The 21406-nt window shown below is 38.1% G+C and overlaps 1 protein-coding gene across 1 annotated transcript in view; it reads right to left on the reverse strand.

The window, feature by feature from the left end:
• Window positions 1–5449: 5449 nt before the first annotated feature.
• OXCT1 (3-oxoacid CoA-transferase 1) overlaps window positions 5450–21406 on the reverse strand; it is an 85698-nt gene continuing 69741 nt past the window's right edge. Inside the window, exons 15-17 of the mRNA XM_033085247.1 lie at window positions 17449–17529; window positions 15360–15461; window positions 5450–9235 (exon numbers count right to left, since the gene is read on the reverse strand). Of these exons, the coding sequence (XP_032941138.1) occupies window positions 9200–9235; window positions 15360–15461; window positions 17449–17529 (219 nt within the window). The 3' untranslated portion in view covers window positions 5450–9199. The remainder of the gene's footprint in view (window positions 9236–15359; window positions 15462–17448; window positions 17530–21406) is intronic.

Raw genomic sequence — 21406 nt, forward strand, 5'->3', positions numbered from 1 at the left:
GTGTGAATATACAAAATTTGGAGTGGTAAGTGGCAAGAAATTCACAGGACAGCCATTCTCTTCCTACCATCTTAATTTACTAGATTTTTACAAAACCTGTTACATTAAATCTAATTTTATATTATATTGCTATAATTAGATTATTTCAGATTATATTATAATTAGATTATTTCTAGATTCTAGTGCAACCTTTCCTAATATTTGAAAGCCAAGTACTTAAAACATTTTACTGTGTACTCAAAGATTAAAGTCCACACTGGGGAGAAGTAATCCTAGGATTCTGGGCCACAATCTTGCTAAATTAATACATGTTTAGTAGTTAATGCTTAAGTAGCTAAAATTGCTCTGGGCAACCTCCACTTCTCCACACCTGCCCCAGCTAAAGCATTGTGCTGTGCATATTGTCTTGTACTAAGAACTGGCTTCCTTTGGGGTAAAATTGTCAGGTACTGCCAAAATTTGTCATGTCAGAAAGTGTTATTCTATAGAGAAAAAGCCTTCAGATGTGCCCACCCAAGCCAGGGTTCAGCACTCAGCATCTCTGGGAATAGATGAGAAATCTCTGCAAAGCAGGCTGAAGGGTCTGCCCCCATCATGCATCTCTGCCTGCCCTCAACCACACTCAGAGATGGGAATTGGCAGCATGGGAAGACAGCACTTCCCAGCTTTCCCATCCCTGGGAGAGCAGTGTGTCCTGCACACACTGCAGATTACCCATCTGTGGCAGGTCCTGCCTGGCCACACTCTGCTGGAGCTAAAAAGCCCTCCCAGGTCACAACACCTGCTGATCTTCACCTCTAAGCTCATGCTCCTCGAGATGCTCCTGATGGTCCCCAAGCGCACACTTAAATCTGATCAAATTTGACGATATGTTTAAACAACACATGCACTTGTAGAGATCACCTCCAAAAGGATCCCATCCAAATCAAGAGTGAGGAATCATGACCTTGGTGGGTGGGTTTGCTGCCCCAGGACTAGAAGCACCATGATGTGATGCTCCCTGGTCTCACTACCCCTTTCAGCTCCACTGTGAAAATAATCAACTGCGTAGTTAAAATCCCCATGGAAGAAAGGTTGTTCTCAGAGGGATTGTTTTGCAATAGATCAAATAGCTTGTTTGGTAAAGATATACTCGGAGTGATTTGGATAATTAATTACCAGCCATGACCTCATCACTTTTGAAGTGAAATTATCAGTGATCATTCCCCTTTCTCAGTTTCTCTGTGACAAGTTACCTCCAGGCTTTTGTCATTACAATAGGGTGATTTTTTTTCAGACTGGTTGAGTTCTGCAACTCCACATATAAAGTGGTCTGAGGCTTTCTCTGTAACTTTGTCCCACTGGTGTAGTAGTGATGACTTTCCTGCACAGCTGAGGGAAAGTACTTTGGAAATTATAAATTGGCTTTTGTGAAGCTGTGGTTTATTTTATATTGATCTTCAGCTTCTTCCTCTTGCTGCAGCAGTTAACGTGTCTTTAAAATGCTGAATTGTGCTTAATGAGAACATGGATATGCTGTTGCAGAATAATTTCACCATCCTTCAGTTTTATAGCTAGCAGATTTATGCGGTTAGCTTTTTATATATTTTTCTCCTTTTCCAGGCCAAAGGTTGCCTGAAGAAGACAAGAATCTAAAAATGTTGGTATTAATCAATACAGCAGCAGAAAATCAGCAACACCAACCAGTAATCCTGAAGAAGCATTAGCACTACAATGAGAAGCATCCTCTGGTGAGTTCCAGCAATGGTTCTGCCATGCAGGACAGAAAAATGGGTTTGTGCCATTTCAGTCCCAGATCTCAGCTTCTGCCTTCTGTTCCAAAGAAGTCCTGAGCCATTCTCAGCCCTGACCCTCACCAGTGTATAAGCACAGCTCACAGGACAAGCATCTATGACCTGAGAAGAGTCATATCCAAGCCTGATGTCTTCCTTCTTGCCCCAGTGGGCACTGCAGTCAGGAAAATGAACAGGGCTTGGCTAGCCAAACCCCTGGCTCTTTGCTCAGATTCATCCTCTTCAGTGGAGTTTATTATTTAATTTTTCAAACAGAGCAGCCATATCATCTCCAAGTTGAAATAAAATTAAAAACAGAGAGAAGAACATACTGTGCATCTGGGTTTTTTTCTGACAGATGTGTGAGTGGCAGGGTATTAGAGACTGGCCAGAACACTGGAGGTGCCGATGCTCAGCAGTGGCTCTCTAACACCATTCCTCAGCACCACCTCTGCCCATGATGTCTGCTCTGCTTTCTGGTCTCAGTTCCCCTGCTGGCAAGGCCCAGCAGAACACAGGCATACACATTTCTACTTTCCTCTCCTCCCCCTAAGAACAAGCCCAGGCAAGCAAGAAAATTCATGAAATTTAAGCACTCCTCCTTGAGCAGAGGGAGCTGCTTGTTTAGGATTAGTAGGATGCCAGGAAGAGGAAGGCCTGGGTGATGGGTTTTATTGGAGCAAATACAAGATGGAATTGGACAAAAATTAGTGACAAGACAGATTGTCTGCATAAAGTTTGTATTTTTAGGGATATTATTGGACAAGACAGCATTGCCTTCTATAACATCACATAGCTTACCTTGATTTTGGATAAATCTGAGGGAAAGTGTTAATTGTTCATACAGCCAAATTTTCCAATCGAGTGGGGGGAAAATGATTTTGCAGGATATAGGCATCAGATTCAATTCATAGTTTTTATTCACTCACTGCTTAAACAGATGAGATTGAATTTGTATTAAATTAATGTATACTTTCTTAAGTGGCATGAATGTGTTGCTTGCATGGCTTGCCTTCGTATTTTGGGCGGTAACATATAAGTTTGCTTTTCATGTTGCTTTTATTCAGTTTCTGCAACTAATTCTCCTGCTGGCTGCAGTTTTTTCTCTTCTTGAAACAGGTTTTCCCTGCATTCAGAGTTTTCAGTTCCCTTTTCTACGCATCTATTTTGTATTTTTCAGCTACAGAACCAAAGGAAATATTTAGGAATTTAATAAATAAAAGTATATAAATATTAAAGTTTATAAACAATAAAAGTAAGTGGCATGGCCATCTACAAACAAATTTGATTCATTTAGACCATCCAATCTTAAAAGGGAAAATCCCTCTGTGTACTATGCTGAGGTGCCATAGCAGTATGTTGCTTGACCTGCCAGTTCTTTAAGAGAATTTGTTGCTTGCTCTGAAAAACCTTGCAGGTAGGTGCCTACACACGGGGCAGCCAGAAAGGAGAAGTGAGTTGCTTACACATTTGCAAGTACATGTTAATAAAAGAAGAGCCATACTCTGAAGGATAATTCAAGCCTTGCCACAGGTGGACAAATGACTTGTACACTACATGAACATCTCCTGCTCCTTCTTGACTTCATTCACAGCCTTGTGACTTTTGTCATCTTTTCTGCAAAAGAAGACATTATCCCCTGGAGCAGCTCTCTCACCTAGCTCTCCAGGCAGCATGGCTCATTACGTGTTTTTCTGGGACAAGAAATATGTACTTTGAATTATACTGGACAGGTTTAGGAGCTGAACCTTTGCAAAAGCTCTCCCTGCTGAGTTAATACAGGAAAGAAACATCATCACAATTTTTCAAAGGAGCTGGGGCTGTGCCACTTCTATGTTGAAAACAGCACAAACCTACATACATGGTGGGACCCTTTAGCAGATAGAGGGTTGGAACACTGGCATGTGAACCTCATACAGGCACAGGTTTGAGAGAGCATGATGATCTGCACTGCACCAAAGGCAGCGTTTCTTAGCTGTGCAATATCAGCAGTGGCAATGCCCGACAGCACTACGGTGGCTGGAGTGTAATCATCTATCAAAGAGTTACAGAAATTAAACAGTTTTTCTTTAGATTGCATGCTCAGGGGACGGTTTTAAGAACACAGAAATAAAAATTCTAGTTTTGGACTCTACTGCTCCCACAAATAAGTAATGTTCTGCTTGTTTCTGCAGGCCATTACACCAATAAAATAAAATCAATAGAAAGTATCATGGGAGGCAGATAGAGAACCCAATCACCTTGAAGGCAAAGATTTCTCCCATGCCTTTACTTGTGAACCTCTAAATGTGTACATAAACGTGTGAACCGGGCACAGCAAGTTTTCATAATACAAACACAATAGCTACTTTTATCTTTGCTGCAGCCTCAAAACCTGATGTTTTGTAAATACATTCAGAAAAGGAATTCTTTCCCCATTCTGGTGTTCTCTGAAATTCTTCCATTTAAAGCTGCCAAACACACCGTGGCATGGGTATGTTAAGATCCCTGGTCTCCAGGAGCAGATGGCTATGTGCAGAAGAGGGGTTCTGCTCTCAGAAGACTACAGATGTGCAGTAAAGAAATGATGCCCCAGCCGAGCCCCCTCCCAAGTCCTGTGACCCCCAGCCTCCTCACTGGTGGGGTGGGATGAGGAGCAAAAAAGGTCTTGGCTCTGTGCAAGCACTGGTCAGGATAAGGGAGACATCCCCCAGTTATCAACACTGTGTTCAGCACAAATGCAAAACACAGCCCCATACCAGCTACCATGAAGAAAATCAACTCTACCCAAACCCAAACCAGCACAACAGGCAAAATGGAAGGCATACAAGGTACCACAGAACTCCTCAAATATGCCTGTAACCAACTTTCTCCTCTTGTCAGAGGAAAACATAACCTTCCACATTTTTATGAGTAGATTTCAGAGTTGCAAGATTGCTGCATTATCTCCGGGGGTTTGACACTTACCTTGTAGGCCCCTTCACTGGGATGTTGGATTTTGACCACACATATAAATTACTGAAGAGTTTCATTTCAGAGAAAAACATCATGGGTTTTTTTTTTTTAATGACTCTAAACATTTTTCTTCACATTTATCAGCCTGCTTCCTGATGATATTGAAGAGAAAACGATTCTATGACACATTTATGCATGACCTTATGACAGGTATGGAAGGATGACCCCCACTACACACAGACATTTTCATCCCTTTGCAATCATCTACTTTATCATTCAGTAGGTGGTTAATGGAATTTGTCTTCGTGTGTCATCTAGTACAATTTTCAGAGTGCAGCCACACGCTAACATCGATGATTAACATCTCAAATGTGATCAGTTCTACAGCAGTTTTAATCAAAAGGTAAAAAATCATTTCTCTAAGGACTACATATGAAGTCCATTATTTAACTTGATTGAAAAACAAGTCATTTCGAAAATGAATGTGATAATTATGTTTGAGACTGACCCAACAGAGACATCAGTGAGAAGAGAGAACATGTAGAATCCAGCTGTTAGCTGATTTTTGAGCTTCATTATTTCTGTTTATCAAACCCATCCAGATTCAGACAAGACCTTGAGGTTTTGCTGTGCTGAGATGTGACATGCTGGTGTGAACGCCAGCTGAACTTCTACTTCTTCCAAAAGCAGAACAGAACACCACAAAAAATGGTAACAGACAAATTAATAACTAATGAGAAAACTTGTGATTTAAAACCTTTACTTTATTGATTGTTTTGCAGATACATAGGAAGGATTTTGATGTTTAGTTTTCAGAGTTTTTACAGCACAGCTATATTTTCTACGTATTTTACTTTTTTCAGGGACAAAAAGTCAATAAAATATAATGTGAAGTCCAACATGATAATATAGTAGAATCATCTTCTTCAGGACAAAGAGTAACAACTGTCCTTGTCTTGTGAAGTGCTGTCAAGCAGGGAATGATTTCAGTCCCAATAAACCTTCATCCCTGCAATACCAACCATTGCAACTACTGCTCAGAATATACCTTACCTGTGAACCACACTTGTGTCCACAGAGAGGAAAATACTTAGGAGTGCTTTAATTTTTATTTTGCTCAAGAAATGAATTTTAAAAGTGGATTCAAAGCTTGTTGCAATTAGCTTGTGCGGACTCATGACATTTTCATAACAATACCAGTATTTTACCACAATCTTTTGTCCTCAAGGTAAAAAATTAGCGTGTGACATACAAATCTTGTCTCCTGTTGCTACAGCATCATTGCTGTATATGGAGAGAGCCTGTTCTCCTTTTATCCCCAATTTTCAGCACCATGTACTTTTGCTCTCTTGCATTAACACTGACACAAATAAGACACAGAACTCAAATGTACAGCACGTTTGACAGTCTTCAAGTACTCTTCTACACTCTTGATCAAGTGTGATCCCCAAGTTGAAAAGAAACAAATAACCTTTTGCACAGCCCATAGCATCTTATTCCTCACAACATCCCTGTGAGGTAGGAAGAAAAACATCCCCTTTTCCAGCAACAGGAGACAAGGCAGAGAACACAGCTATCATTCCACAAGGCAGTAAGTGGAGAACCAGAAGAGCTGGAAATCAGGAGTTCTTGGGTCCTAATTCTTTGATTCAGAAACCAAGGTGCTAAACTCCCAGACATTACCAGGTCATTAGTCTTTTTATAGCCATGTATTAATGACAACAATGGCTTCTGTGCGTGTACCAGCAAAGGGAATTCTATGGCAGACGCAGTATACACCTGATGCTGCCCACAGACACTTCACAGATGTGTAAATGTCCACTGTAATTAACTAATCAGTCCTACAACTAATGTAGCATAGGTAATTGCAATAGATCAACATTTTAATTTATAGATTTCTTTAAGACTTGCCCATCTATTTAAATGTTTGTGTTCTTTGGTCTTTTTGTTTTTGTGGGGTTTTTTTTACTCTGGACAAGTTAACAGTAACTGCCTTCCCCTGTATAACAGTTTTTGTAATTCTCCCCTAAAGCCATAATCCATTTTGGATACTCTATACAAGAGCTTTGAATGAAGATAACAAAACACTGTCAGAGACGACACCCATCCCCTCAGAGGAGCTCTTCAACCATCTCTGGCCCTGAAGGCAAAGACAGGCACCTTTTGGTGTGTACAGTACCACAAGGGTCAGAATTGTCACTGAAGTGTCTTCATGGATTAGGGAAGGGGCCTCTGGGCTGCTCTATTCAAAAGTGAAACTGTTTACAGTGAGCTGAAATTGTCAGGTTTTATTATATACAGATTCTTAATCTTCAAAACCTCTGTGATCAGAACTTGAGTCCACCTCCACAGAAAAAAAATGGTAAAACTTAACTTGTGCGGAATGAGTGAGTAATAGAGGGAATATACCTAAATAGCCTAAACAGAGAAAATATGTGAAAACTAACATGCTGTATCAAGATATCCTGGAGCACTACAATAAACGTATTTTCAAGTGTTTGATGCAAATTACTTATCAACCAAATCACTTGTATAGCTTAATCATGAAATTAGCACTGGTCTTTGTACAACACATTTCTTTCCCATGGGCTCAGCATCAGGTCTTGCCTACAGATTGAGGCTACACAATGGCCTACCACCCACTAGCAGACACGAGTTCAAGCCACAGCTTAGCATTATGGGAATACTTTTGTACTGGCATAACAGTGTTTACAAAGGCATTTTGTTTATTTCTTTCTGGAATGAAGGGTAGCCTGTTATGGTATTGACAAGAGATTATCAAAGAACTGTTTCGGGTAAGTGCAACTATACGATATAATACCTCCAATCAAAGCAGTTTTACTGCTGTAAAACCCATGTGCAGATCAAGACAAATTTTGTAACTGTTCCATGAAAGAGAAGCATTTTTTATTTTAGAATGCAAAAATGCTGTACAAAGGCTAGTACAAGAGCTAAATATTGCACAATTTTTCTGTCTAGTTGCCCAAGAGATGTGTTACATTCCTTCCACAACACACATTGACTCTGGTAAATCCCTTATTCACTTAGTATTAGAATGCCTTTCTATGTCATGTGCTTAACACGCTCATTACATGCATGACAGGCATTATGTAAACTTTTTATTGTGCACCTAAATTTTACTTGTTTTTTAGTCACCTAATATGCTCCGGTCCTGACGTCACACATTTATGCCAGGAATTATTTTAACTGAAGTGTTTTACATGCTCCTAATTATACGAATGACAGAAATGACAGAAACCATTATATTGGAGGGAACACTGTATTTTAGTAAATGTTGATTTCCAGTCAATTCATGCTCTTATAATAAAGACATATTGTACTGATTTGGTATGTGAGATCCAAAGCTGTCATATTATCTGCTTGCAAAAGTAACAAAATATAAAAATGATTTTGCAATTAAGAGGGAAAAGAAGATCTTCATCAAAATGCCTCTGAGATAATGTCTTTTCATTTTGATTGTCTCAAGTTATGGTAAAATTGGGTTCCAAACACTTTATATTTTGCTGGTGCCTTGACTGACAAGTGGTGCATATTGCTTTTACCCCTAACCATCTCTATTCCGTTCAAAAGAATCTTCAAAGTGTCCACGACCTTTTCTTCCCCTGTTTCTCTATGAAACACTGGAAGGACAGACCTGACTGCAGAAACAATATTTGTTTGCCTTTGACTGGGAGCTGGGGCAAAGCATTAATCTGGAGAATAAGAGCAGTTCACGTGGGAAATTGTGCAGCTATCAGTTGTCTGCATGAGGACGGACACCTTTCCATCTTCCTCCTTCACACTAGCCCCGTTCTAGTTTGTATGACTGAAATATGAAGAGTGAGAGATGGACTTTGGGAGGCATAGGCCTCTCAATACCAACAGACACACACTGCGTAAAAGCAGATATCTTTAGGTCCCAATTATTTCTCTTGGATTAAACAATTTTGTTACAGACTGATGAAAAGATTCAGGAAAAGGAATGTCCATATTCCCAATATCTCTCTACAGATATATACATTTGTTATAGACCACTCCAGAAAAAAAAAAAAAACAAAAACCCCACACCTTTACAGGAGAATGGACATGGTAAGTGCTGTAGTTCCAGAGCAACAGATGTCAGGAAACACTGAGGTCATCATAAGTTTTGCATGGTTTTTTCTAATTCAGTGTAAAAAAACCCTAGTATTTGGCAGACAGACTACAAGGCATTATTTTTTCTTTTTTACAATGATCATTAACATAATACTATAACATGATTCACAATTTAGAGAATATATTCATCATTCCACATAAGTTGATAATGTTATGAAAGCAGAATACAATTAGGCTTATAGTCACAGCCTGAGTTTAACTATATGGAAACTACTTAGAGAGCCCTTAAAAAAAAAAAAAAGAAGAAAAGAAAAAAAATAAAATTGCAAGACAGTCATCAATTTCTTCAATTTGGAAACCAACCTTCTTGCAAATTAAGCCCAGTCTGTCTTTCGCATTTAAATCTGCCTCATTGGTATTAGCTTCGGTGAAACCTAGCAGAAAGGAAGGAAAAAAAAAACCACAACAGTTGTCATATAGATAACTTAGATTTTCATACAGATAAGATCTAGCAGTACCACCCACCATCCACTTCCACCTATATCAACCATGTACTACTGAAGACTAGAGACACTGCTTATTTAACCTGCCATATTTGCAGTATGTCAGAGATAAACACTACCACGACTAAATTTTCTGATGCAAGATTACATGTTGTGTGGCGCTAGTATCCAGACCCTCAACTTCATTTATTTTGAGATAGGTTTTTGGTGTAAAAATACAAGCATATTAAACTCAGGCAGATGAACCTGTACTTGCCCTTGCACAGTCTTCTGTGCAGAAACAGTCAACTAAGTTTTGGAACATGCATGCTAGCAGGGGATATGCAATGAAAGGTATACATATAAAATAAACACTCTGCAACTATTATGCATGGATACATTTGATAGGATTATTTGTTTGATGATATTACAATATCAAGTTTATATTTCCTATTTTTTAAAATGTCTTTCTTCTATTCACATTCAGTTTCAATTGTTTAATGATTATATAGTAAATTAATACCAAATTTACTTTTTTAATAAAAACCTTGCATTTTCCCACTTGCATTAATTTTGGCATAAGCACACAATTATGTATTCTATTTTTTTAATTCATTCATTCACAAAATTCAATTAGTGATGTTATAAGTTGTACAACAGACCAAATATAAAACACAGTAGGCCTAAATAGGAAGGTATATGAGGAAAAATGTGTAAGTAGGAACAATATAGAGAAGACTTTGTAGAGCAGAAATGCTTAACATTTGCTTGAACTCTCACTCCAGGTCTACACAAAACCCCTGAGGAGCAGGTCTCCACAGAAAATCCAAGCTTCTTTAATCATCTCCTGCTCCTAGCCCAATGCCCCAGGATGAAGATCAGAAATAACTCATGTGATCCTACTTTTTCAGGATGAAAAACAGTTCCCTGGATAATCTGGCTCCTAGTTGATTAATGTGCCCCATGGAAGAATCACTATTTCATCCTCCTGCCTCCTTAACCCATCTTTTTCAGTTAACAGTAGTCAAGAAGCTAACTCATGAAAGAATAATATGTAAGTGCCTTTTCAAGCATTAATGCCGCTTTCTTTTAGAGGTACAGGGCTGTATTTTCTGTACCATTTGGATTTCTATGTGATCTTTCCTCCAGCCACTATGTATCATCATTTATAACCTTATGAGAATAGCCACTGAGGAAAACTTAGTTCATGAAGAATGCGTTTACTGTATCAAATGCTAATGAAATGTTTTCAGTGGATGGCAACAATTCATTCATTTTTTCAAAGTTGTGTGTTAACTAGGATAATAAATTGATGTAATAGGTAAAATCATCAGCTTTACTGGATTAGTTCCAGAAATGTTCCAACATTTCAGAGTCCAAGTTACTATGTGCCTCACTTTATTTGGCCCTATTTCTGTCACAGACAGAGATGGTTCCATTGAAGTAAAGCTAAACAGTGGAGGATGAAAACAGAACCACTAAAATCTGTATCCTGCAAATAACAACAAAGGCAATTACTGGAGAGATATCTATTTTTTCTGATGTTGTAGATTTCAGTATCATCAAAACATCAAGCGTTTTACATTTGATGAGCACATTACATTAAATGTGGTGTCTGCACATCTGATGCTAACAGCTGTCATTTGTGCGTACCACTATCCACTTCAGATGGGTCTGATGCTCGTGAGTCTGATGTGCCATAATGCCTGCTCAAGATAATGGAGGTGGTGAAAGCCCAGCACCACTCAGAACTGGACCCAAATGCGACTTTTGCTCTAACTAAAATGTGATTAAATAAGCAGAAAAATGCCAATGTGACAAAACGGATGGTTTGTGCTTAGAAAACAAGGAGTAATCAAGCCTGAAATGTAGAAAGCTCCCTAAACCCACTGCTTTAAATCCCACTAGAGACAGTCAATCCAGTGTTACCCTGTGCTAAGAGCATAGCATTTACTAAGGGCTGAAGGGATTTAATGTACACTGTATTCATAGTGCACAGCTTCAGAGTTGCTACTTTTTTACGGTATCTCCTAAACAACATATTCTTAATATTATTTCACTTACAGGAAGAACACCTTATCTTGGAAGCTTCCAATACTTTGCTAATGTTGGACAGGCAGGTGTTCTGGGAGGAGTTTGCCTTTGCAGTCCCAGTATGTGGCCTCTCAACTGGTAAGAGGACACGTGGGCTCCGGGGCTTGCTGCAGTTCAAGCCCGTTGAATCTCTGATTCCCAACCCCAAAGCAACCTTTTCAGCTACACATACACCCCTATGCCTATTTTACTGAATTTCTATGTAGTGACCATTCCTTCAGGTTCTCATTCTGAATACGGCTGAATCTTGATAAGTTCCATTGTCCTTAAGAAGTAAGCAACAGCAAGTTACTGTTCAAAAATTTCATCAAAATGAGCCCCTCAAAAAAATGTACTTGTTAAATTAATAAAAGTTGTTTGTCTCTTATTAATGCTTATTTTTTCAATGCAGAGAAATGCAAATCACAATCCTAACATCAAATATATATGTATATATATGATACAAAAAACTCTTCTTAATGGTTTTTGCAGCAGGGGTGAAAAACACCACAATATCCATTTTAAAATCAACTCTATCTCGTAACAGCCACAAAAGACAATGTTCCTCAAAGGAAAATGTACTTCCAGAAAATAAAATCTATATCCTGTATCATTTTGGGCTCGGAGGTTGAACTTGGACAGACAATTCTTTTTTAAACATATACTAGCCTGGGCAGATACTTTTTCTATACTCCATGTCATCTTTGAAGAACATTTTGAAAAAACAAGCTTTAAGATTAAGGAAAAAAAAAAAGTTGTGGTGGGGATTTGTGACTTATCCTGATTATTTTTATAATTAAATACATCTGCAAAAGTATGTTCTGTCATGGTCTCATCAATGGTAAAAGGCACTACAAGCCCAAACAGATTGCCTGCCAAGGTGATCTATATGCTAGGCTACAGCAAATCTTATTTAAGCATGCAAGATAAGCCAACATTTTATCTTCACAGCACAGTAAAATCAAGAGCAAATTGTTTATTTTTTAAATGATGCCAGTCTACTATGAAGATTGTTGACTCTAAATCATGTTTCCTATGACATTTTGTTTTGCAAATGTTCTTTAGGAGATGTTTTTCCAAGTAAGTAAGCAGGCTGTGAAATAGAATTGTACAGTCAAATGTGTCTCAAATATGGCCCTAAAGACTATTAAGTTCTGCTCTCCAAACAGGAATAGTCAAAATGGGGTGAGGCAGATACATGTAAAGATACAGCTATCTCCTAAAATATCATTTCTAGTGAACTTAGAAAGACATTTGTTTTAGTTCAGATCATACACTGCATCTACTGAAAAAAGTTATTAGTAAAAGGGGCCAGCTCCTAATTTTCCCCTGATTAGTTCTGTTTCAAACTAGGAAAATACATGATCCTGCTTTTACTGTGGCAATACAGTATCACAAAAGCTCCTGTCACTGATATAAATAAACCCAAGATGTCTCATTCAGTGAGCATAAATAATCACAAGCACAACTGTTACTCTTGCAAGAAAGCCTGAGGCAGAGTTTTGAAATGTGCGAAAAAAAGGACCAAGGATGCTGCAGTCTGAATAACTGTCTATCACTATGCTCAAATTCCTATTTTCCGAAATTCAAAACTAAGCAAAGAACCTGTAGCTCTTTGCTATATATGAAATTCAGGCCATCAAGGGTCCAATATGACATAACAGCAACTCAGTCTTTCTGACAAAGATTTCAACAGAAGATTTGGTAGGTATTTCAATCAATGACAGCAAGACTAGGACACTATGGCCTGGAAACATTCTTTACAGGATGGGGTGGGGGGAGAAAGAAAGGGCTACTGTACTTCCACAGCTGAGGTTTAATAAACAAATAATTGAGGTTCATGTCATGCTTTCAATCTGTAGGGACTGTGGGCACTTTTGTAAAGAGCCATCAGTACATCATGCTGACACCTGCATGTGCTCTGGCAGAGGTACATGCTTTGCAAACAAGCATTGCTTAGCAAGCATTTATGCAAGCCACTGCTTTCAAGGTAAGTACATGTAAATGCATAAACCAAGAAGCATCTACATTTTTCATGCCCACAGCTCGTGATTTCATGCATGACTGCAGCAGCCCAACAAAGCAGACTGTGCTGGAGTTTGCTTTCTGGAGAACTAGGAAACAGTGTCTATGAAGGGTCCCTTCCTGAGCTTAGAGAGACACATCCTAGGGAGCCAGAGAGTGCATTGTTCCAATACCTCTCATTAACACCTAACTTCAGGCTACACTAAAGATTTGAAGCTTATATCACTCCTTTGTACATTTCCAGGAAAGCACCAAGAAACAGTGGGTGGTGTTAATCTTTTTTTTGAACCTAATTGTCTTGCCCTCTCATACCTGCTGCAAAGCTTAATCTCATAGCCCATCATTTTAACCTTATCACTTCTTTCTCTGAATTTTTTGTTTTTTTCTGCTTTTACTGCCTTGAGCATAGGCAGCTGACCTTTACTTTGGCAAATATCACTTAATTGAATAGTTATCTCTTGGTCATCTCAACCAAAAAAACCTCAGATCCTTCTTTCCCATCACTTTTGGAACAAGTAAGGAGTGTTTTCAATGTCTTCTGAAAACAGAAGTCCTTTCCTGTAGTTTGTGTCTATTTAAATCCTTACTAAACATTGCACTTTCAAATTGATAATGAAGTTACTCCCCAAATTAAATCCATAAGAGCAAAACAAAGTTTATTTTTGTGTTTTACTTCTGGATCCTAGCTGCTTGACAAGCAGAGCAGCCCAAGAAAAAGAAGCCCTGATATTAAAAGGCCTAAAAAATTGATAACTTTTTACTAGATCAAAGTCAGAAGCTGAATGAATAATTTCACTTCCACGCAGAATTTCTGTATATGGAAGGCTGTTTCCATTTCAAATTAAAAAAAATAATAATGACTTCCCTGAAATATTTCATGGAATTTTAGTAACCTGGCATAGTTAGGTTCAGCAAAGTGATTCTGTAGCAGCTTCCTGCACTCTGCAGTTGCAGGCTACTAGTCTTTAGTCCAATATAATTTTCTCAAGACAATTAAAGGTAATTTCAGCAGCGAACAGGTTTTTATTTAAAAAATCTAAGTAGAAACATACCCAATCATATTCAGTTATCAGAAATGCTCTCTTATGGACACAGGAAATAAATGAAATTTCATTGCTCGGGAAGTTTCCTTACTACCAAGAATATGCTCAAAGCCTTAATAAAAAACCTTTGCACATATTAAATGTTAATTAAGTGCCATAGCCACATCATGAAACTCTGAAAAATGGAGTATTTTACTTCATTACTAAATACTCCTGAACTATTTTTACAGCACAATTTGTACACTGTCATACTTGCTGTCCTTGCCAAAAGAGGGTTGAACTGCCTCAAAAGACTTCACAAAACAGAAGAAAACATTTTGAAATGAAACCACACATGCATTCAGTTACACTCCAGAGTGCTATAGCTTTCCATTAATAAGGCAGTTTTGCATTTGCATTAAGTGAGACTTAAGAATGAATGTAAATGTCAAAAGGCAGGGACTTTCTGGATTAATGCAGAGCATAAGTTCCATTTGTACAAGGCAGTCTTAGAGCAGTTCATTAATTGGCACTACTAACACAGGGGACAACTCTGGTCACTACTGTCAAGATGACTCACAACTCCACCTAAAAAGGTAGCATTGAAGCTTAGCTACAGAGAGTTAGATAAACTAAATTATACAGTAAAAAAAAAATTATCCATCGCTCTGAGATGAATCAGCTCCCATCTTCAAAGCACAAATGTTTGCTTTCCACTTCCCTTTTTACTCTTAGTTATTTCTCCATCTCTCCTGGTTTTCCTACCTTCTGATGCTTCCAACATCATCACACTATATTAGACCCAAATTATCTTTCTTTGCAAAACTCACAGGTAATCTATTCAGTCCTCAGCTATAAAGACAAGACTTATTTCAACTACAAGCCTTTTAGTGATAAGTATTTGTGGAGAATATTTGTTCTGACTCCAAACTGTACTGGTTTGTAAAATTACTTACTGCGAAGTCACAGCCAGTGCTTTTCTTGATATCATCTACTGTCAGTCCTTCCCAGATTTCTATGAGGGTCAATCCCTTCTTCTTGTCCACATCAAACACTGCCTATTAGGTTCAAAAAGCACAGAATTATTTATTTTATTATCAAAAAAGAAAATGAGGATGTAAATGCAGTAACATTGTACAAAATAGTGCTCTGAAGAAGACAGCATTCCTTCAGTAACATGAGATGCCACTTCTCATTTTCATGACTGTCCAGTAAAGATTTCTGCTACATTTATTTGTACCGAGAATGAGAATCTGGAATGTGTTAGAATATCTTTAATCTAGTAGGTGTTAGTTTTGTGGGGAAAAAGTATACAACTGTTCATAACAGCACAAAATGTGGACTGTGCGCGCTGCTCCAATCTGGTGAGAATGGGAGGCTCAAAGGAAAGGGTTGAGATGTTCCTTGCTGCAAGAAAAAGCCCACCAAAAGACCACAAAAGAAAAAGGGAAGAGACTATCTCACCTATCCTTTTATTTAATTTCATTGCAAGTAGAGAGATCATTTTTGGCTGACTGTAATTTTCTCCAACAGCTATCCAATGGAAATGCTAGAATTTTTAGAAGCTAGGGGTGAAAGACAAGAGTCTCTGCAGTATTTTAAAAAGAAAGTCTGAGAGGAAGAAGCTGAAGGAGCAAAGGCTGTTCTGTCTGATGTCTTCATAAGATATGCACTCCACCTCTGAAACTGACAAATGCATCAAATAAAAATACCTGTAAAACAATGTGCACCTTAATAATGCCTAACAGAGGGAGATACACAGTTGCAAACTAGTTTCCAGGGAAACCACAAGGTCTACAGTAATTTTCCTTAAAAATAAAAGTTTAGTAGCAAAAGACCAACGAAGGCTGAACTTGAAATGAAAGTGAAGTCATAAGCTCATCAAAGAAGTGTAGTAAAGTCTAGTCATCCTCTGGGCACATGAAACTGCTTTTTGTAGGATTGGAAAAGGACAGCTTTCTTAAGCCTTAAAAGAGAAGTTGGGCATAAGGAAAATTCCAGGATGCTAATGAGGAAACAGAATTTGCCACACTACCTAAATGTTGTTGTACATTTGTATCACTTCCTGATAAAGCCACAAGATCTGGTAATTGATGAATATTAGAGACAGCTCTACTAGTTTATTTTCTATCAGTCCTTGATCCCTTTCATTTCCTTTTTACCTTACATTTGTATGTGGCCAGTGGGTAGAAGACTGAAAAAAAAAGAAAACTTCCATATTCTAATATATTTTCCCTTACTTTGTGGAGAAAAAATCCTTTAGATGTAGCAATATCTCACCATGAGAAAGCAAATTCTTCATCAGCACCTTTGATGCATTCTACTTGGTATGATAGATGGCTTACAGAAGGACAACTCTAAGTCCTTTAAAATGCAAACACCAAAAATAAAAGGAGTATGATCACAGCAAAAAACCTTAAGTCACTTATCCTTTGCTGAAAAGATCCGCTAATGTACTTTGAGCAGCAGCAGTATGAGATACTCATATGTACTTCCACTGGAGAATAAATTGCTTCACAAATGGAATCAAGTAAGGACAAAAGAACTAAAGCTCTGCTACAGCCACAGGTTTCTCTGAAACAGCATGTAGTATACATGAAAGAAGATGTCAGTTGTCCAACCTATGTGGGCTTTGCTGGGGAAAAACAAAACAAAACAAAACAAAACAAAAAAAGGGACAAAACAAACAAAAAACCCTACCAAAAGCAAATAGCAATGCCTCTTCACCTCCCAAGCTGTGACTACAGCCATATTTGAAAATTTGTATGTCACAGCAAATTTTCAGAAATACTTTGGGGGGAAACAAGCCTGTCATATGTGGCATCGTTGTTCTGAAGGCAGCTAAGGGTACAGTTCAGTATGCCAGGTGTCAAACTTTTAAAGAGAAAATGTGAGCCCCAAGATTTCTGGACCTGTATTCCAAGGCCACTTTTCCTTTCAGTGGCAACAGATACTAAATATATTCTTAATTTTTGGTAAGCTTTGCTATTGTTGTTAGGGATAGAGGAGGAAATTATTAACAAGGAGTCAAGAAAAGTACATTACCTTTTCTGTAATGATGCGGTCAACACATTGTTTCCCAGTAAGTGGTAAACTGCATTTTTCCAAGATTTTATGGACATTGCCCTGTGTTTAACAATACACAAATATCAGCTTTTTAAAAATTCGGATATGTTCATAAAAATTACAGCTGTAACCAGTGTTATTTAAACATTCAATGTGCTCAGAATCCTCTTCAAATTCACTTCTATAGTTGACTAGTAAGAATCTTATCACTGAGTGGACTCCTGAGTTTAATACTGCTGCTTAATAATCTGCCCTTCCTGCTACCATGTGAGGACAAGAGATACATGGAACTTCACTGATGACACATGAAGGACAAAAATTAAGGAACAACATTATGGGCAACATATTTCCCTGTCTTGTCCTTTATCAGGATCAGCCACACACAGAGGAACTTCAAATCCCCAGAGTTCAAGTGCACAGTCATGCTCTTAGTAAATCCAGTTTATTTACCTATTTTGTCTCTGGGAAAGCCCTTGTCTTTTTTTTTTTCTTTTTCTTCATTTTTAAAAAATTGTAGATCAAAAATGGCTCTAGATCATACCAACTTAATGTAGGCTGCAAGAGTTCTGAATGAATATAAGGCAGATGGATAATTACTTTTTTTGGTCAGTATTTGTAAGTATTTTACAGAAGTAGTATTAAATGCACACTTCTCCCATTACCCCATGCTTTTATTATTTTGTCTAATTATCAATTTTCAGTTATGCACTTCAAATCTCCCAGAGTATAACATGCCTCATTTAGCCATTTAGAATCATAGTTTACCTTAAGACTTAATCAGGGGCCATCTCACAGGCAGTTTGATTCCTGAGTGATAACACAATGAGCAATCCATGGGCTTTTGAATTTATGTTTCTCTGTGAGGAGCTATTTCTTCATTCTAGTTACTTTCAATTGATCTACTTATATTCTGTCCACCATGAAAATGTCCTTGTGCAATTTGCCTAAGAGCCAAGATTAATCTGTGCTACTTGTAATATCTTCAGCAACATATCAAATACACTTTTCAGCCCTGTGAAATGAAGTTCCTCTTCGTGGTACCTAATTGAGATTTAAAGGCATGGACTTGCAGAGGTGACAGCTTGAATGGCTCCTGTGACCCTGAGAACTGATACATTTGAGCTTCTTAACACTTGAGCTGAAGATTCTTGTATTACCAGCAAGCCTTAAAGATGAAATGCATTTCCCGATCTTTTCAAAGGTTGGACCCAATGATCTTAGAGGCTTTTTTCAACCTAAATGATTCTGTGACTTTTAGAAGACATCCATCAGGGCAGTGTAAGAAGAGCAAATTAAATGGAACTGCATGATTTTTACCTCCTGAATTTATTCAGATTTATTCAGGATTTGTTCAGATAAAGGAAAAGACTATTGTGTAGATACATAAAACCTTAGGTGTTCCAGTCTGCTTTAAACAAAAAATTCTGTTGTTGAAGAACAAAAATGTCCTTAGTCTTCCACTACACATTAAAATCAGAACTTTTCACAGTATGAGAAAGGAGTTTTCAATTCAGTGCTCCACGTTTCAGTCATGCCACAAATCAAGTGCTTAAAACCAGTCTCCATTCTGTTTTTCTGAACAGCATAGACAATTCATTTCATATCATGGAACAATTGCCGTTACTTCACTATGTTTAGCAAAACATGTCAATGATGGTATAGGGGTAAAAACTTTACTTCTAATTCTCTCAGGCAGTATTTAGCAAATTAGACTCAGATGCACAGGGACTGTTTAGACATTAAATAACAAGCTTACATTATATTATTCTTTTCTTTGTGGCTGGAAATGAAGAGGTAATTTAGCAAAAAAATATATTAAGAAAAGCTAATGAATTTGACATAAAGTCCATTTGTCAAGTGTCTCTCAGTTGCCTAAGCATATAGAGCAAAAATTGAAATATCCTTCTGCAGATTCCCACTCCTTGTTCCTGATATGTTGTAATGCACAGATTTTCTGAGGCACAGACTGCTTCCAGGCAGTGGCATGTAATCGTCATTGATGAACTCAACTTCATTAAATAGTTTAGTTCCTTCTATGTAGACTTAATACCTTGAGATTTTTGCATCATTTTGCTATCACCCACAACTTCATCAGTTGGTTGAGGAAAGTGTTTCTTCTTGTTTCAACTAATTTCAGTTAGTTATCCCTACTTTGTTTATGAGGCAGTGGCAATTCTGCATCCACCTTCTCCATTCCCTCATCATTTTGTGTACTTGTCTGTTACCCTTCCTCAACAGCAGTTCTTAAGCTGAAGATTCTTCAACAAAGTTGATTTCATGTTTTCTCATTTATCTTCTGTACATTTTGGTTTTCATCACATGTTAAAACTTAAGTACAGTAATTTCACGACTGTAAGGAGCACCAGATTATAAGGTGCACTTCCAGGTGTCAGCAAATTTCAGAGCTTTGTCCACATATAAGGCGCACCGGACTATAAGGTGCACTTTTTTTTTTTGCAGAGAGGATCCATGCGCAACAAAGTAATGAATTAGTAACAGAATCGCACAATCGCTGGGTTTACTGGCAGGTGCTCAATTTGCAAGGTTGGTGCAGCCTTTAAATGCAGCCCAAGGCACCCACCCTATGCGCGGGCCTTGGCACTCCTGCCCGTCCCCGGCGCCAGCTGGTGAGGCGTGGCTTGTGCCACGGCTCGGGGTTTCCGCAGCACTGCCGTGGCTCGCGGCTCAGGGTGGCCGCAGCTCGGGACTGCCACAGCGCGGCCGCAGCTCGGGGTTCCCACGGCGTGGCCACGGCTCGCACCTCACACTTCCGGGTTGGCAAATTTCCCAACTTTGTCCATATATAAGGCGCATCGGATTATAAGGTGCACTTCTGGGTTTCCATCAAAATTTTAGTCAAAAAGGTGCGCCATATAGTCGTGAAATTGCTGTAATTTAAAATGTAATTAACTTGGGACTGAGGACATTTGTTTGCATTTGTAACAGTGCATATCAGAGTTTTAAAAGAGTAAATTTCCTTGAGTATTTATTTCAGTGGTAAAACAGTTACTAGTTCCACCATCACAATTTAGTCTAAATTATATTCTGCCTGTGTTGCAAGGACTCAGCCAATTTCTATGTTTAAAAACTGCAACATATGTACTGAAAGGAAAAGGGTTATTAAACTCTTAGAAAACTTTCTTTAAAGTTTAATAAGCCATTGCTATTATTAAAAGAAAACAACTAACCAGACTTGAAAAGGATTAGAAGATCCTTCACAAGATCATAAATCAGACAAAACTAGAACAAGAACTACCTCTTGCAGCACCTCTTGAACATGTCCATTGAAGGCATTGCCCATATCCCATGTCTTCTACTATATATCCATTCATCAAATCTTGACTGCTGTTGATTTACAGGAAATTTTCCTGTCTGATTGGAGTTTTATTATTTATTTGGAGAATAAGACTACAGAAACATCCCTTTACTAAAGAGCCAGCAGACTCAAGAGACTGTTGCTGTCTCAGTACATACAGACTGCTCTTTCCCTCAGCACATTGGGCTTCGAGTAGGATGAAGGATTGCTCCTCTGATGCAGACATTCAGATGCAGTAAGTATTCAATAAAATAATTGGTGTAAAGAATTGAAAGGGTATGAATAGAAAATCAACTTTGGAAGATACAGTCACCCCCACAAAAGGCTTCTGACTTTCAGAACTGGCCTCATGGGTGCTACATTTACTTGACTATTTGAAAAAAAAATAAAAAAAAAAAAAAAAAATGGAAGGGCACCTGAAAACTCTAACAGCAGTTTGTTCTCCAAACACTAGATTTCTACTTGACACCATCTTCACATCTGAGCAAGCAAGAAGCATCGATATGAAGACCCAGAAAGAGGCTAGGTAAAAGTACCATTTAAAAAAAAGAATAAAATTAAAATATTGCATATCTTTAATTTGGCAGTGGCTTTACACAAAAGCAGAAGAAATAATTTATG

This window comes from Catharus ustulatus, chromosome Z, assembly GCF_009819885.2.
Source record: "Catharus ustulatus isolate bCatUst1 chromosome Z, bCatUst1.pri.v2, whole genome shotgun sequence".
Taxonomy (NCBI): Eukaryota; Metazoa; Chordata; class Aves; order Passeriformes; family Turdidae; genus Catharus; species Catharus ustulatus.